The sequence below is a fragment of the Mirounga leonina genome, unplaced genomic scaffold (assembly GCF_011800145.1).
Source record: "Mirounga leonina isolate KUSES-001 unplaced genomic scaffold, KU_Mleo_1.0 Mir_128, whole genome shotgun sequence".
NCBI classification, from domain to species: Eukaryota; Metazoa; Chordata; class Mammalia; order Carnivora; family Phocidae; genus Mirounga; species Mirounga leonina.
In genome coordinates this window covers 24093254-24111540 of record NW_023270320.1, presented here as the reverse complement: position 1 = coordinate 24111540, position 18287 = coordinate 24093254, and the positions used below count along the sequence as shown (strand labels likewise).

Sequence of the window (18287 nt, the reverse complement as noted above, 5' to 3'; positions counted from 1 at the left end):
TTTCACAAAAATGAAGCTGAACTCGGTTACCACTTGTGCAGTAGAAAAAATAGTAGGCAACTAGGCTGCCTGAACAAGCCTCTTGTGAATCATTTACAGATGCGGATTCTAGGCTTCATGTTCCTATATAATCTCTTAATTCCAGCCCTCCTTCATGGGCTCGGGCTCTGGCACCCTCCCCCCAACTCTTCCAGAACAACTCTCAGATCCCGTTTCTCTCTTCTGTAATTAAATTTCTAGATGGCTCAATTATTCTTTTTAAATTTATTTTTTGGTCTTTATTTTATTCTATTTCATCATGATAAGTGTACTCTTTAATCCCATCACCTATTTCACCCATCCCCCCACCCACCTCCCCTCTGGGAACCATCAGTGTGTTCTCTATAATTAAGAGTCTGTTTCTTGGTTTCTCTCTCGCTCTGTTTTTCCTTTGCTCATTTTTTTTTAAGTTCCTCATATGAGTGAGATCATACAGTATTCATCTTTATCTGACAGATTTACTTTATTATACTCCCTAGCTATATCCATGTTGTTGCATATGGCAAGATTTCATTCTTTATAGTTGAATAATACTCCACTGTGTGTGTGTGTACTTTACAAGGCCTTTCTTCATCCATTTATCTACTGATGAACAACTGAGCTGCTTCCGTGGTTTGGCTATTGTAAATAATGCTGCAATAAACATTGGGGTGCACGTATCCCTCTGAATTAGTGTTTCTGTATCTTTTGGGTAAATACCCAGTACTGCAATTGCTGGATCATAGGGTAGTTCTATTATTTTTTTAACTTTTATTTAATATTTTACTTATTTAGGGACACCTGGGTGGCTCAGTCGGTTAACCGTCTGCCTTCGGCTCAGGTCATGATCCCAGAGTCCTGAGATCGAGCCCCGCGTCTGGCTCCCTGCTCAGCGGGGAGTCTGCTTCTCCCTCACCCTGCTGCTCTCCCTGCTTGTGCTCTCCCTCTCTCTCTGAGCAAATAAATAAAATCTTTAAAAAAAAGATTTTTTCCTGTTTCTAGGAAACACTGTTTTCCACAGTGGCTGCAGAGTTTGTATTCCCACCAACAGTGTAGGAGGGTTCCCTTTCTCCACATCCTCACCAACACCTGTTGTTTCTTGTGTTGTTGACTTTAGCCACTGTGACAGATGTGAGGTGATGTCTCATTGTACTTCTGATTTGCATTTCCCTGATGGTGAGTGATGATGAGCATCTATTTTTTTCATGTGTCTGTTGGTCATCTGGATGTCTTCTTTGGAGAAATATCTGTTCATGTCTTCTGCTCATTTTTAAATTGGATTATTTGTTTTGGGGGTATTGAATTGTATCAGTTCTTTATATACTTTGGATACTAGCCCTTTATCAGATATGTCTTTTGCAAATACCTTCTCCCATTCTGTAGGCTGCCTTTTTGTTTTGTTTCCTTTGTTGTGCAGAAACTTATTTTGATGTAGTCCCAACAGATTAGTTTTGCTTTTGCTTCCCTTGTCTCAGGAGACACATCTAGAAAAAAGTTGCTATGGGTTCCTGCCTGTGTTCTCCTCTAGGATTTTTATGGTTTCAGGTCTCACACTTAGGTCTTTAATCCACTTTGAGTTTATTTTTGTGTATGGTGTAAGAAAGTGGTCCAGCTTCATTCTTTTGCATGTGGCTGTCCAGTTTTCCCAACACCATTTATTGAAGAGAGTGTCATTTTTCCATTGGGTATTCTTTCCTGTCTTGTCGAAGATTAATTGATCATCCAGTTGTGGGTTTATTTCTAGGTTTTCTGTAGTGTTCCAATGATCAATGTGTCTATTTTTGTACCAGTACCATACTGTTTTGATGATGACAGCTTCGTAATATAACTTGGAAGTCTGGAATTGTGATGCCTCCAGCTTTGCTTTTCTTTTTGCTATTCGGGGTCATTTGTGGTTCCATACAAATTTCCAGATTGTTTGTACTAGTTCTGTGAAAAATGCTGTTGGTATTTTGATAGGGATTGAATTAAATGTGTAGATTGCTTTGGGTAGTATAGGCATTTTAGTAATACTTGTTCTTCCCATCCATGATCATAGAATATCTTTCCATTTCTTTGTGTCATCTTCAATTTCTTTCATTAGTTTTTTATAGTCTTCAGAGTACAGGTCTTTCACCTCTTTGGTTAGGTTTATCCCTAGGTATCTTATTATTCTGAGTGCCACTGTAAATGGGATTATCTTCTTAATTTTTCTTTCTGCTGTTTCGTTATTGGTGTATAGAAATGCACTAGATTTCTGTACATTGATTTTGTATCCTGTGACTTTGCTGAATTCATTTATTAGTTCTATCAGTTCTTTGGCGGAGTATTTAGGGTTATCTAAACATAGTACCACATCATCAGCAAAGAGCAAGAGTTTTACTTCTTCCTTACCAATTTAGATGCCTGGTATTCCTTTTTGTTATCTGATTGCTGTGGTTGGGACTCCCAGTACTATGTTGAATAAACACAGTAAGAGTGGACATCCTTGTCTTATTCCTGACCTTAGGGCTCACCTTTTCACCATTAAGAATGATATTAGCTGTGGGTCTTTCATATAAGGACTTTATTATGTTGAGGGATATTCCCTCCAGAGCTACTCTGCAGAAGGTTGTACGTTGTCAGCTCAATCATTCTTAAGTCATTCTTAAAAATTTTTTTAGAGTGTGCATGCACGCATGGGGGGAGGGGCAGAGAGAGATCTCAAGCGGACTCCATGCAAAAGTAAATCTCATATATTCAAGATAAATCTTGTACTTAAGTTTACTTTCAACAATCAAGACAGACTACGAATGACAAGAGGTTTAAAAAACCAACATTTTAACATGTTTTTTAAGAGACAAAACATACACACTGATCTCCATCTGGTATCTTACAGTAGCTGTGGTACCCAGACACTGACCTCAGGCTTCTTTCTATCTCAAGAATTGCTTTAAGTTCAACAAAGAACATTACAAAGTAAGAATAGTACAAAAAGAAGGGAGGGGGACAGCAAAGACTGGTAAAGAAGTGGAGAATACCTCCTTAATTTTGCTTTTTGTATATTACTTCCTTAATACATGAAATAGACAACCCAGTAACTGAAAAGGCCAGCGCCCCCCCCCCCCCCCCCCCCCCCCCCGCCGCCAAGAATAAGGAAAGACAGAATTAGCAAAGACACGATGGGGGAATGTACGTGCATTACAGTCAATCTCCCTCTTCAGAATTTTCTGTTAACTAGATGCTACTGAAAAGTACCGCATCACTGAAACATCCCTGAGTTCAAAGGCAGTGATCTGATAAGAAGTTTTCTTTCCTACAAGTAAACTGTCCTCTCAATGTCATACGGCGATTCTGTCTTAACTGTGATCAGGAAACCAAAGAGTAGGACACAAATGATAGCTAGGTGGGAGCTCTTTTTTTGTGTGTGAAATGAAGCAAGAAAGGAGGAAAAAAAATCAGAGGTGCTGTCAAATGTAAAAGAACAAAGATTAAAAGTTGATAAGGATTTTGGAAGAGGATTTTGGAGTCAAGGAGCTAGCCACTTACAAGCAGGGGGTCAGACCCTGGGGAAACAGAAGGAAAACTTGATGTGTCAGTTCAAGAAAGTAACTGCTCCCGATTTGAAAACTGTTTAATCTTGATCCCCTCCCGCCTGCAGAAACACAGCACTGCTCTACGAAAAAATTCTAAAACCACACAGAAAAATACTGTGAATTGTGAAATAAATTCCTCTCATAATTCTTCATAAAAGCAAAGTTCAGAAAATTGGAATACTTAGCAGCAGAATTTGCAGTGAGTTTAAGACAGATCACTAATTTAGGAGCTTTTATGGAAACACTGTATTTGTTTTTTTACCTGAAAGTGAAATTCTACTAATGAGCAAAGCCATAAAATAAGCTCTATAAAAACAAGTTCAAAGGGGGGAAAGGAAAACATCTGGACTAAATTCTCATCAGGAAATAAAGCCTTGTTTTGAATAACTCAGAAGGGAAACGACTTATCAAAATAAAGAAAAGTGGTAAATTAAGAAAATTCTTAATTTCCCCGTATCAAGAAGTGTAAGCATGAACATTTCACACAATACTATTACCACGTACCTGTTTTAGGATGTATTGAAAAAAATCCTTGTGGATTTCCACTCGTAATTTTGTACATCAGCTTGTCGTTAGAGCTAGAATCTGGATCAAATGCCTCTATTTGGACCACAGATACATCCTTGGGGGAATTTTCTATTATTTCTGGATAATAAACAGGTTCTGACGTCTGTGGTGCATTGTCATTGACATCCTCAACCTCTATGTAGATCTCTATAAACGAGGAGAGAGGCACGACACCCCGATCCGCTGCATAGACGGTGAGCCAGTAATGGGAGGTGGACTCCCGGTCCAGTCGCTCTGAAGTCTCTAGGACACCTGTAAAGAAAGACAATGACATGTCAACAACCAACTGCTGCGCCACCCAGGGTCAACCCAAATAACAACTCTCATTTCTCAAGGGCTCATGCGTCACTTAGAGCTGCGACCTTGGGCAAGTTGCCTAACTTCTTCCTATATGTCCACAGGTTGATTAAACGAGCAAATACATTAATAATCAGAAGAGCACTTGGCACGTAGCACTAGCTATAAAAGCGTCCGAGCATTAGGCATCAGGCACTATGCGGAACACTCCACAAAGAGTATGTCATTTAAGTCTCAAAACCACCAAATGAGATGGGCACTAAGAGATCAGCTAATGGTCCAATACTCTTGTGTTTCCAAAGACGAAATTTATGACCAGTTGAGATGTACGGATTTTTCCAGAGGTTAATCAGGGACCCAGAAACAAAGTCAAAAGGCAGTGGCCGAGCTCAGAGTCCGCACAGTCTAGCAGCTCCTGCTTCCCACACTGCATTCCCGTGAGCAGGGCTGGAGTTTACAGATAAAGAGGCTGCATCAATCCTCCCCGACACGCCCTAGTCTGGTATACGCACCCTTTATAGTGGCCAAGAAAACAGAGCACAGCATTTCAGAACCCAGAATAAAGGTTTGCTCGAGTCTCTTGTGCACGGAATGAAACCCTCTAATCCCCTTAGGCTAATGGCAAGACAACCAGTGTGCTAAAAATATAAATTCTCCCACCACAATATGAGCTCCACAAGGGCAGAGGCCACATCCTTCTTGAATACCTGTACAGCACCTGACCCAGAGCCCAGTAATTATTTATTAAATGAACAAAAATTAACAGATGCCTTAACTGAAGGTGGTACAGAAAGTCCCTCAACCGGGACCCAAGCTAGAACACATTTCCTACTAAGTCCACCAGTAAAAGGTGAGTTATGGGATTACAAAGACGACGGTTAAGGGGTCGGTCATGTTCTGGCCTAGCCACTAAAACCAGTCAAAACCTTACTTATTTAATCCCAGCATTAGCCACTTCTCAGGATGATGATAAAATGGAAATATCCATTACTCTAAGGCAAATCCCACCTTTTTATTCAATGGTGTGATCCTGTCCTTTGGCTTTCCCAAAATATGTCACTGCATTTTTTTCCTTGTGCATTAATCATTCTGAACGAATGCTACTTTTGGGGTTTCAACACTATGGTCCAGGTTGGACTTTGGAAATCCTACAACTCTAGCGTTACCGGTTTCCCATTTAATGCAAAATACTACAGGAAAAAGAACAAATGTCAATTTAATCTGCACTGAGAAATGAAACAGTATCTCAACCAAACATAAATCTGTATTTACTTTTTGATCGCTGCATAAATGTAAATCTGTTTATGTGAATTAACATCACAAAAACTCATTTGTTTTGAATATCAGATCACTGTATCTAACACTTCCCAAAAGGTTTACAACTTATAAATACCAAACTCAACTAAATATTAAAATGTGAAACAGATGATCATGAATGAGTACCGCTATTCAGAAAGCATTATTATTTACAATTGTTTCATTAATTCTTAGCAAATGCTCAAAATGGATCTGTAATACTCCTAGAAATAACGAACAAAGCCTCACAACTCTCCCTATGCGGCAGAGGTAAGAGTCAGAAAAACTGAACATATTTTCCTTTTTGTCTCTTCCAAACATAGTCTATGCATACCCAATCTGTTCACGAAATTAGTAAAGCTCTACCTGTTTTTAGCCTGAAAGAAGAGCGTCCTTAGTGACCAAGGAAAAATAATCTTTTCCAGTTTCTCTTTTCATCACCCCCATCAAGGGATACAAAGGAGGTCAGGGAATAACAGAATGTTCTCTCTACTAGGACTGCATATTAATAAATGAGTATACATATGTTCCTCTGTGTTCTGCCATTAAAATGTAACATAATTCATTTGACAGGTGAAGTGTTAGCAAATCTCAAGAAGACAGCTACATGGTGCTTGTATTCACCTCTTTCTGATTCTAATACTCAATTCATGCTGCTATCCACTTTTTAAAATTGTGTCCCTCTAAATGTGATCTGTAGGCTTTTAATAATAATGGTAATTACAGAAACAAGTTTGTTCAGTGTTTACTACCTACACACACTACCTTATTTAGTCATTATAGCCAACCTAACTAAACATGTGGTCTTATTATGCCCACACCACAGATGAAAACCTCAGATTAAGAGAGATGAGCACCTTCCCCAGGGTCATAATAAATGACAGAACCAGAGTTCAAACACCACAAGTCTCTGACCTCAGGGTCAACAAAATGCCACCAGTCCATGGTAGTATGATGAAAGTGTAATAAACAAAATTTAATGTGAAAACTCTAAAAAGACAAGTGAAACCTCTTACTCATTTTTTTACACATCAGGATTCAGAAGGACTCTATTAAATGTTCATTCACATATAATAGCTTTCTCCAGTTTCAAGATGGAAAGAAAAAAGGAAAATATATAATATTTGCATTTTATAAATAAGTATATAATATAAAATGCAAGTACAAGGTTTAAATCACAGACAAAAGCAGCTATTTCTTTTCCATCAAGTTCTGCTTCGAGGCTAGTCTGTGAGCACCCAGACTGCAGTGTTCAGTTATAGGATGCGTTCTGTTGGGGGCTACCCTTCTCTTCCCTATCACCTGGCAACTAGAGGATCAACCATATCCTTCTTTGCAGGATCTCCTAGCCACCGTTAGGAGGGGAAGTTTCCAAGACTCAGGTTAACTTCCAGATATTACTAAACATTAAAAGTTACAGAGCGGGGGTGCCTGGGTGGCTCAGTTGCTTAAGCGCTGCCTTCAGCTCAGGTCTTGATCCCAGGGTCCTGGCATCGAATCCCGCATCAGGCTCCCTGCCAGCGGGGAGCCTGCTTCTTCCTCTACCTGCCGCTCCCCCTGCTTGTGCTTGACAAATAAATAAATAAAATCTGGAAAGGAAAGGAAAAGGAAAAGGAAAGAAGAAACACAGCCCCGGTCAACAGTTACGAGGCAGAAGTGGGATCTGAGTGGGTCTGACTCCAGAACTCAGGGTCTTCACCACAGGCTGTACGGTCATGATCGGGTCCAGCACCACAGTCACACGCTCCACAGCACCAAGGACGCTGGGAGCCACAAGGGGCTGAGGCCACGAAGAGAGGCTACAAGTTTTCAATTGCTTAAGTAAGGGTCCTCCTTAAAGGACAATAAAAGAGAGAAGATTCAAGGCCCCTGCTTGGTCACAGATGTTCAAGGGCAGTGCCCAAGTACTATTCTAACTGCTGATTGGAATTCTAAGCACTATTTTAAAAGCAGAAAGTAGGTGGGAAAAGACCACACATATGCAAAGCTATTTTATGTTCTGCTTTTTCATCTGTCTGCTCAGTCACCAGATACATCTGGTGTATCTGAAGACACCTGTATGTGCCCAAAGGCATAAAGCACCATACTGAGGTCCACCTTGAACCTAGAAGAGCAGACCACTGGTCCAGGACCAGCTAGAAGCCGTCCACATAATACAGCAAGAGAGACGGAGTAGCAGGTCTAGCCTTGGCACCCTCAAAAAAATCAACAACGGTAGACCAGCAAGCCCTCAGCAATCCAAGAGTGCAACTCCCTTGTTTTTACAGAAAGCTGAAAGGATGTGCCACGTGTAGGAAGCTAAGCAGGTACAGAGTTTAGAATCCAGAATGAGGCACAGAATGATCATCAGAACTGATCATTCTTTACAGGGGTCCTGGGCTCTGAGATGACCTGCGGCGTCCACCCTTCCAGTCACGGTGTCCATATTCCTACCCGTGTTCCCAGTCCTTCTGGGAGCCACTACCAGCGTGGACAGACGGACTTCTGTAACTTCGGCAGTACCTTCATTCATTCATAAAAGTCTTCAAAATTCCGCACGGAGGGCTTCGAGTTAGTACCTTTGACTCCCTGCCGGCACTGGAAGTGAATCTCCGGTTTACTCTCAAATCTCCACCTCCCCCCACCTCTCTCCCCATGACCCACCTTCCAATGACCACTTCCAACAACCAGCTTCCAATAACCGCAGTTTCCGCACTCGTTACAAACTCCCTGAAGCAATTCTCTCAGGGACCAACAACAATTATAAATATGCACACTCCAGTCCCTAAGGTACTTCTCACTAACACATACCACAGTGATGCCATACTCAATGGCACAAACAGACACCGCACACAAACTCTTCCCCAGTGGTCTTCCCCGGGCCTTCAAACTTCTTCCCTTCCTTCTCGGTCGTCTCTGCTCCTATTTTTTTACTCCGCTCTCACTTCCTGAGAGAGCAACAACGGCATGCAAGCAAACGACCTGTGAGCCCATCCTGCAAGAGAGAGAAGCGGAAGCCCAGACTTCCACAGCCGTCCCTCCAGCCAGACAAGGAGAGATCAGTGCCCTAAGTACCAGTGCGAAAGGTAACGTGAGAAGGACACCTCTCTAATCACCAGGTTCTGGTACATGAGCGGTGGATGAGGTAGGGGTGCTGCTTCGTGATTCCGGGGTGTACATTTTGAGTACGGAGACAAGTTTAGACAAGCCTGTTATGTGCACCACCCAGTCCCTTTGCTTTAATGAAACATGACAGAGGCAGTAAATGACTCGCTTTCCAACCTCAAGAATACAATGAAGACATTTTCAAGAAAGGTTGTTAATAAGCTGAAAAATTTGAAGGAAGCCGGAAATCTGGAGCTATTAAAGTAAAAATGTTTATCATTCCAAACATACTCTCCAGGATTTCAAAGCCACCACCAGATGTCACTATGGAAACTGACTTTAAATGTGCATACAGTGGAACAGCTAGACTGAAAGGGGGAATAAATGCGATGTAATTGCTAAAAGAGCTTGACCAATGTGGCTGAAAATGGAGCTCACAGCAGAAGTTCTAGAAGATTCACGCCTGTCCATATATAATAATTTAGACAGGTACTGACGCTGTCTTTCCACAGCCTGATTATTCCAAGGTCAGAGTGTACGGTATTAGTTGCTCAAGTAAATGATCCATAAGTAGAGAAAGGTTTCCAAGAATAATTCCTACTACCCACCACTGATGGCTAATGATGTCGTTAACTCGAATATTGTCCTTGAATAGGAAAGGCCAGCGTGTCCTCCAGCCGACATAGGTGGAACAGGGTGCTTTCAACACAGTCATTTTTAAGGCAAAAGTAAAATTATACAGAGCCACTTTACTGCCAAAAGTATTTGAACTAACTCAAATTTCCATGGCCACAGAACATCTTTCTTCCTGGAATTTTCCTATTTTCTTTGTTGAACAGGTCTTGGCCCCTTATCAAGCCCCAGTGCCAGAAGTTTCAACAAAAACTTGCTATTTCAGATTCTTCAGCTACTCCAGCTCAAAAATACTTATCATCAGAATTGGCCTGGCAACATAAATTTGCAAACTTTACTCTTTTTGGTAGATCATGCCACATGATTGTTATTATTTTTTTTTTTTTAACTTTTCTGGAACCAAACTTAAGACAGCAACTATATGAAAAGCCTCTTTAGTCAATCACAAGAAAAACTTAAACATGAAATATAATTTTGGATAATATGTTCCCTACAGGGAACAAGCAACTGGCCACTCCTTCTTCCAATTCTTAGTCTTCTCATACACAGGGCAACTCTTCTGGAGATAAATGTTTTCCCAAAAACAAAAGCAATACTCAATTTTTTTTTTAATTTTCTTTCAACAATACACACTTTAAAAGAACAGATACCTTCTACACACTAGAGATGCAACATCTATGTGTCTGCAATTAATCCATAAATGGTTACTCAATTTTTTCCTAACTAGGGAAAAATCAGAAGTCCCACAGTTGTCACATTCAGCATTAATCTGCTATGAAATTAATTTTAAAAAGTAGACTATAAGCTCCCTCTTAAAATGCAAACCTTTGAAGGCAGAGATGTTTTGCCTGTTTTGTTTAGGGCATGGTAAATAGTGGGAGCTTGTTAAGTGTGGGTTGTTGAAAAATGGATGTCTATCACCAACCAGGTAATTCTGATAGTCACAGACAAAAGGAGCCGAGGAGACAAGGGGACTAAATGTAATGGGGGAGCCTGCATAGGATCCTGGACCAGAAAAAGAACATTAGGGGGCGCCTGGGTGGCTCGGTCGTTAAGCGTCTGCCTTCAGCTCGGGTCATGATCCCAGGGTCCTGGGATCGAGTCCCGCATCGGGCTCCCTGCTCGGGGGGAAGACTGCTTCTCCCTCTCCTACTCCCCCTGCTGTGTTCTTTCTCTCACTTTGTCTCTGTCAAATAAATAAATAAAATTCTTTAAAAAAAAAAAAAAATTTCTACTGGGGCGCCTGGGTGGCTCGGTCGTTAAGCGTCTGCTTTTGGCTCAGGTCATGATCCCCGGGTCCTGGGATCGAGTCCGCATCGGGCTCCCTGCTCGGCGGGCAGACTGCTTCTCCCTCTCCCACTCCCCCTGCTTGTGTTTCTGCTCTCGCTTTCTCTTTGTCAAATAAATAAATAAAATCTTTAAAAAAAGAACATTAGGAGAAAGCTAAGGAAATCTGAATGAACTATGGGGCTGTAGTTAGTAAGAATGTATAATATGTGTTCATTAACTATAACAAACAGACATACTAATGTAAGATGTTACGAGGGTGAACTGTGTGTGGCCACAGGGGCGCTATGGGAATTCTGTACTATCCACCCAATTTTTCTGTTAATCTAACTGTTTCCTTCTTTAAATGATAAAATTTTTCTGAATCTGTTTTTATCTCATTTTCATGAAATATTCAATTTTATATATATACGGATATGTGTGTGTATACACACACACACGTAAATCCATCTTTTTTTTTTTTTAAGTAAGCTCTACACCCAGCATGGGGCTTGAACTCACGACCCTGAGATCAAGAGTTACAAGCTCTACCAACTGAGCCGGCCAGGCTCCCGCCCCTATAAATCAACTTTTTAAATACAAATAAAGTATATATCTCATGCTTTTGATAATAAAAAGGTCAAAATAAGTAAAATGAACTAACCACACAGCACCCCTCACGGACCAAGCCAACTGCCAGGCAGCGCACCAGCAGACCGCACAGCTCAACAGGCACCTCTTTGCCCTCTTACTGCTAAAAAGTAAGTCGTGTTGTAAAACTCTCTCTCCAGTTTACTTAAAGACATGGCCCTGATATTGCCATGACCTGATCTTTCAAAACCAAGGACCTGCTGTGTCATTTGAGGAGAAGCCAGTGGAGACTGGAAATACAGCAAGCTCAGTGAAATGTTAAGGACGCTGCCAACGCTTCTATAACCACAAATACATATGCAGGGCTCATGATGTGCCAAACACGATTTCAAACACTTCTCCTATATTAATTCATTTAATCTTTACAGCAACTCTAAGGAGTAGGTAATGTGATCAACCCTATTTCACAAGGGAGGAAACAGTGTCAACAACCTGCCGAAAGTCACCGTTTGATCATATGGAACTGGGATTCAATCCCAAAAACACTGGCTTCAGAGAATCATGCTACAGCACCTCCCAGTCTCTGTCTGTGTCCTCTAATTAGAGAGAAGCATGAAAGCAACTGAACACAGCCTGCAGTTTCCAGAGAAAAAGCCTTGGCTTCAGTGGAATGTAAAAAATGTAATGACCAGATGGAAAAAAAATTGGTTTTGCTGTCTTCACAGCATTTGGGGATCGAAGTAAAATACCTGATGCTACAGAAACCTTGTTGTTCTGTGCCATTAAGACATTAAGCACATTTCATAATTTCAGGAGAAAAAGGAAACCATTTTATACATACTAGTATGTATGATATAGCTTTAAAAAGAAAAAAAAGATGTGTATTGGGGTCCCTGGGAGGCTCAGTCAGTTAAGTATCTGCCTTAGGCTCAGGTCATGATCCAGGAGTCCTGGGATAGAGGCACATGTCAGGTTCCCTGCTCAGCGGGGAGTCTGCTTCACCCTCTCCCCCTGCCTCTCCCCCTCCCCACTCATGCTCTCTCTCAAATAAAATCTTAAAAAGAAAAAAAGAGGTGTATATTAATTACATAGAAAAATGTTAGTGATATACAAATTAAGAAAACAAATGAAAAACCTTTATAAAAGTATATAAAGTATTACCTTAGTTTTGCTTAGTTCTGTTTTAAAAATAAAAACCGCACAAGGGGCGCCTGGGTGGCTCAGTTGGTTAAGCGACTGCCTTCAGCTCAGGTCATGATCCTGGAGTCCCGGGATCGAGTCCCACATCGGGCTCCCTGCTCGGCAGGGAGTCTGCTTCTCCCTCTGACCCTCCCCAGTCTCATGTGCTCTCTCTCATTCTCTCTCTCTCAAATAAATAAAATCTTAAAAAAAATTAAAAAAAAAATAAAAACCGCACAAATACACAATTATATGTGCGGGGGGTGGGGGTAGGCCTACAAATAAACAAGATGATGGAGGGACAATAAAGAAAATCAACCCTGTGAACCAATTTTTTTTGGTCTTTAAATTTCTGTAACAATGACTTTTAAGCCGTATTTAAAATGCACATGATAAAAAGACAAACCGTTGAGTACCAGCAGTCCTTTAAAAGTTTTTCTAGTATAACCTTCCCATCTTATTTTCCCTTTATATTTTTAGATATACATTTTCTTTCCAAGTATTTATCTGTTTCATTTAATGTAAACAGATGTGTAACAATGGACAGTCTGACAACTTCAACAACTAAAATTCAAAAGTATTTATATATGAAATAACTTACAAAGTTTTAGGTCTAGGAAATTCTGTAATTATATTGCCCAGAGTTAGGTCATAAATTAATGATTAAAGGGAAAGCTTTTTATGCAGTAACTGCCAATCTGTTTTTTCATTATTTAAACTGCCTATTTAAATCATCTTAATTAAAATGTAGATCTATCAACTCTTTCAATTAAAATTGTTGCAATAACTTTAAAATTAGCTGAGGAAGCTTTCTGACTTGCAAACTTACTAAAACATATTAATTAAGTTCATAATCAGATTTTAAGCATCATGTTTCAAGTCCAGGGATTTCTCTAGCTTTGCAAAGAGTCATTCCCATGGCAAGCTCTGCTAAACCATGTTTTCATGCTTTGTTGAGAAATGATTCCAAGTTCTGATCTCCATGTCAGAATCATTAATATTGTTAATGAGGGCTTTCATGGATAAGCTCTCTTAAAGAGGATCATCCTTGGGTATCAAAAGAAACATCTGAATACACATTAATTGGATAAAACTACATACATAAAACAGCCTTTGGAGGCATTAAAATTCAAAGGATATATTTCACATACTTATGCCAATGTTCCTAGTAGTTTGTCGTGCATGTTAAAAGCTGTACAAGTTCACTGTTGATTATTTTTCCACATTATATTTACCGGATGCACATTCAGCAAATGCTCTATGCCATATTATTTAAGATTTTATTTGAGACAGAGAGAACAAGCAGAGGGAGGGACAGAGGGAGAGGGGGAAAGAGAGAACCCCACGCGGACTCTGTGCTGAGTGTGAAGCCCGAGCCAGGACTCGATCCCGGGACCCTGACATCATGACCTGAGCCGAAATCAAGAGTCAGATACTTAATCAACTGAGCACCCAGGCACCCCTGCCATATTATTTAATCCTCACAATTACTCTCTAAGCTGGGTGGTCATTTCTCATGCTCCAGATGCAGAGGTTTTGAGCTGAACAATCACCTGTCCAAAGTCATTTACTCACCATCCTAAGAGGAATACATTAATCAATGAATTAGTGAATTCCCTTACCAGTTAGCCATTACAGCACTTACATTTAATAACTTGTTTAAGCCTCAAAAGTTAAGAACATTGCCTTAAATTACTCAACTAGTTGCAGAGAATCCAAAACTTAGCCTACTAGCTCCAGAGCCCAAACTCCTAAGCACCAGGGTGATTTCCTCTGCTTTTCTTACTCCTATGGGGTAGCAGAGCTGTGATTCAACAGGGAGGTCTGACTCTCAAGCCTTTTGGCTCTTTTCTGTAAGCTTATGTAGGTGATCTTCATTAATCCATCACTATTAATGAAAAGAAAAATTAACACATAACAGAAGTTTACCCGCATTTGCCCATGGAAGGACGGACGGACAGGACTTAAAGTATAAACCCAACTAAACGTGGGCCAAACAGATCCCTACACAAAGTTTAAGAATTCCATCTGACTACGTTTAGGATAAAAAAGGAAAAAGGACATGAAACAGAATCTAACACTGTTCTAGATTCAGAAAGTTAAAATATACAGTTGACCTTTGAACAACACAGGTTTGAAATGCACAGACCCCCATTTACATGTGGATCTTTTTCGACAAATGCAGTTTAGTGCTGTAAATGTATTTTCTCCTCATGATTTTCTTAACATTTTCTTTTCTCTAGGTTACTTTACTATAAGAAAACCATACGTAATACATGTAGCACACGAAGCATGTGTTAAATAGACCACGTTATCGGTAAACCTACTGGTCAACAGTAGGCTTTTAGTAGTTAAGTTTTGGGGGAGTCAAGTTATATGTGGATTTTCAACTGCCAGGAGGCTGGGGGAGGGGGGCGGCAGGACTCCTAATCCCCACCTTGTTCAGGGGTGAACTGTATTTTTCCTATCATCTTGCTAAAAAAAAAAAAAAAACCAGACTAAATTTATATTACATGAAACATAATAGAGGGTATATAAGGCATTATGTAATACTGAAGATCACTGTGAGATCATAACTGAGCTGTGAGTGCAGTTAGTAACTTTAAAATACTGAGTGGTGGGTAGTAGGGCCAGAATTCTAAATGTTAAGCCAGCTATAACTTTTATATCAGATAAAAAACTGGTATTTTAAGGAATACCCCTCTTTGGAAAAGAAATCTCAATGACTTTTTAATGTTTGCCAAGGATGGTATGAGGTGCTAAAGAAACCAAGACTAGTAAAATAGGGTCTTGTGGGGAAGATAGTTAAATAGAAGAGTAATTTATTCCCTGGAACAGTGAAGAGAAAAGGGGAAGAAAGCACAAGTATTTGAGAAGGGCAACGAAGTAATTTAACAACTAGGTATATCTTAATATTTCTATTTATTTTATAAATACGTTTTACACAAAGGTCAGCTAAATTTTTTCTTAGGAGTCCCTGCCTGAATTTAATGATGCAACATGTAATTGAGTAATTAAAAAAAAACAAACCAGACTGAAACCATTCCATTTTGTAAGCTATCTAAAGACAGGGAGAAGAGGTTATGTACATGCTAAAAATGCTGGGCTATAGGGATGAATTTTCTGTGATAGTATTTTTTTAATTTTTTTACAAGAAATACACATGCAGTGCATAATTTTTTAAACCTGCATTTGTGAAGGATGAATCCAAAGTGTCCTCAACAGAACTTAGGAAATGTCAGCAATGTCAACCTTTCAAAGTGAAGAGTGACGGACAGGTTTCCATAAGCGGTAGAACAACTGCCCGAAACATTTGTATTGCAAAGTATGTTTAGCCTGAAGAAGACAAGGCGCTATTCAGTGATTAAAATGTCAGTTGAAATGACGGAGCCTCATGCCAAACTCCTTCCAGCACTCCCTGGCTAAAGAAGGAAAGGAATGAGCTCCCTCTGCTACAGTGGAGGATTTACACGGGTCACTATATAAACACAGCTCTTTCCAAAAGGGACAGTTGTCTCCCGAGTCCTAGAATGCACCAGGCTGGTAGAAGAGCAAGTTTTCCTTTTTCTAAGGTTTGTTTAGGCTTTCTATAAAACAGATTCTAAACACAGAAAACTGCACCTATTTGTTTTTCTTAAAATAAAACCTAAGACCCACATGCGGTTCAGCTCTGCCCAAAGGTAGGTACATTTTACATGAACTGAACACCAGTGGAAGCAAATACCAATCCCCCCTCCCTTTCCTATCCATTCCAAAGTCACACTTTTCCTCACTTTTGATCCAAAAAAAAAAAAAAAAAGTTCTGTAACTTCTATTTTAACTCCAAAGCAGTTTTTAAATTTTAAAAATTCAAGTTATTTTACAAATTTAAAAGGTGTAATTTAGAGGCAATATTCAGCTACTTTAAATATCCACTCTGCTGCCAAACCCAATACCTGTAAGAACTCAGGAACTCAAGTTATGCCTCAGTTCCCTCATGTATAAAATAATAAAGGTAATTACTACTAATAACCTATTGTGTTGCTTGAGAAACTAAAGCAAAGTCAAGATTGAGGAAGACTCTTACCGGAATTGTAACACCTTAATTCCCAATCCTCTGTACTTACAAAGACACTACCAGTACTCTAGGGAGTAAACTGGCTAATAGAAACTACATCATGATAAAGTAGTATTTGAAACAAAACTGTTAGAATCACTTAAAGACCAGGTGACCAAAATACTCCTAAGTTGAGTTCTGAACTGAATGCTGCAGAGCCAAAGAAAGTTAGACCACTGTGGCAATATTTTCAATAGACACATAAATAATTTCCATTGATGGTATAACAAATATGTTAAACGTGTGCACAGCACGCATCAGTGCTGCTCAAGCAGCTTTGAGATCTGTCATTAACTCTCCCCCAAGCCCCAATAAAGTACAGCATGACTTTTACGAGACACTATAAAGTCCCAATTTCAAATATGGCATGATAGTCAAAACTAGGAAGAATCCAATTAGAAATGTCTGGAGCAAAGAAAGGACATTATGTCCATCTTTGCCCCAAATACTATCTCTTTCCCCACTTATTTTCATCAAATTTTGATCAAATTTCACCAAGGTTCCAGTAGTCATTACAGATTTATGAGTTAAAACTAACCAAGTTCAACAGAAGTCACTGCTAGAATGCACCATGATCGCTAAAAAAAAATGTATTTGAAGCATAAACCTTTTATTTACATAACAGTTAACCCTTAATCACCATATCTATGGAATGATTAGCATCATATGGAGATGAGGCTCATCTGAGTGCCTCCTTAACTAAGACCTGGGAAGAAAAACCTAAGATCCCCACCCAGGTAAAAGAATATGAATCATACACCTCCTAAGATTTCTCTCAAAATATCAGTAACTTACATACTGAACTGCTAAAAATCGTAAATGTTTCTAACTCAAAGTGTTTTATGACCTATACGTGCAAAGACTTTTTTTTTTTTAAACAAAAAATATGCTTCTTGAGAGAAAAGAACTGGCTTTTAATGATTTCCTTTATACGTAGTTAGAAACAGCAATCTCATCCAAGGGTTTTTATCCAAAAGAAAAAGAAAGTCTATTACCAAAGAGGAAAATTGGTTTGGCAAACCATCAGAATTGACAGGAGTGGAAAGAAAAAGAGGAGCATTTTCCTTCCTTTCTCCTTGTTACTAGTGATTACCTGCTATCACAGCGGTCCCCAAGGAGCCAAGTGTAAAGCCTGGACTGGGAAACACAATGAGCAATAGGGCTTGCAGAACGGTTAAGACGTCAGCAGTAGGAAAAAAAAGGAGGAGCATCTACCACAAAACTGGAGGGAGACAAGCGGCTGGTCCCCCCTCCCCTGTAAGGCAGGGCTACTCCCATCCCTGGGACTGAGCGCCCTGGACCCCCGCCATTCACCTTCAGTCACAGACCACATGCCTCTGCATGACCTGGCTCCTGCCTTTCTCACCTACCTTATCTCAACTTCTAGCCACACAAGCCTCTTCATATTTCAGGGGCTGCTCTTCCCTAGGGTCAAAAATTGCCCTAAAAGGCCGGTTCTCCACTCTTGTCATTCAAGTCCCAGCTCACACTGCCTTCTTAGAAGTCTTTCCCTGACAACTCGGTTTTAAAGAAAGTCTCATCAACAGCCTACAAAAGCCACCATGCTGCCCTGTTTAATGTTCTCCATAGCACTTGTAAGCTGAATGTGTGTGTCTGCATCTTCTTCGGCGTGTGTTTAATTAGCTGTCTCCTCTCTCCAGAAAGTTCCACGGAGTCCACAGGATTGTGTGCGTACCTTGTACGGT

General features: G+C 40.0%; 1 protein-coding gene across 2 annotated transcripts in view; it reads right to left on the bottom strand.

Moving 5' to 3' along the window:
- The window catches only part of FAT1 (FAT atypical cadherin 1), a 129065-nt gene that overhangs the window by 68181 nt on the left and 42597 nt on the right, over positions 1-18287 (bottom strand). For both annotated transcript variants that reach the window (XM_035004200.1, XM_035004199.1), the window contains exon 3: positions 4077-4391. In XM_035004200.1, the coding sequence (XP_034860091.1) occupies positions 4077-4391 (315 nt within the window). The remainder of the gene's footprint in view (positions 1-4076; positions 4392-18287) is intronic.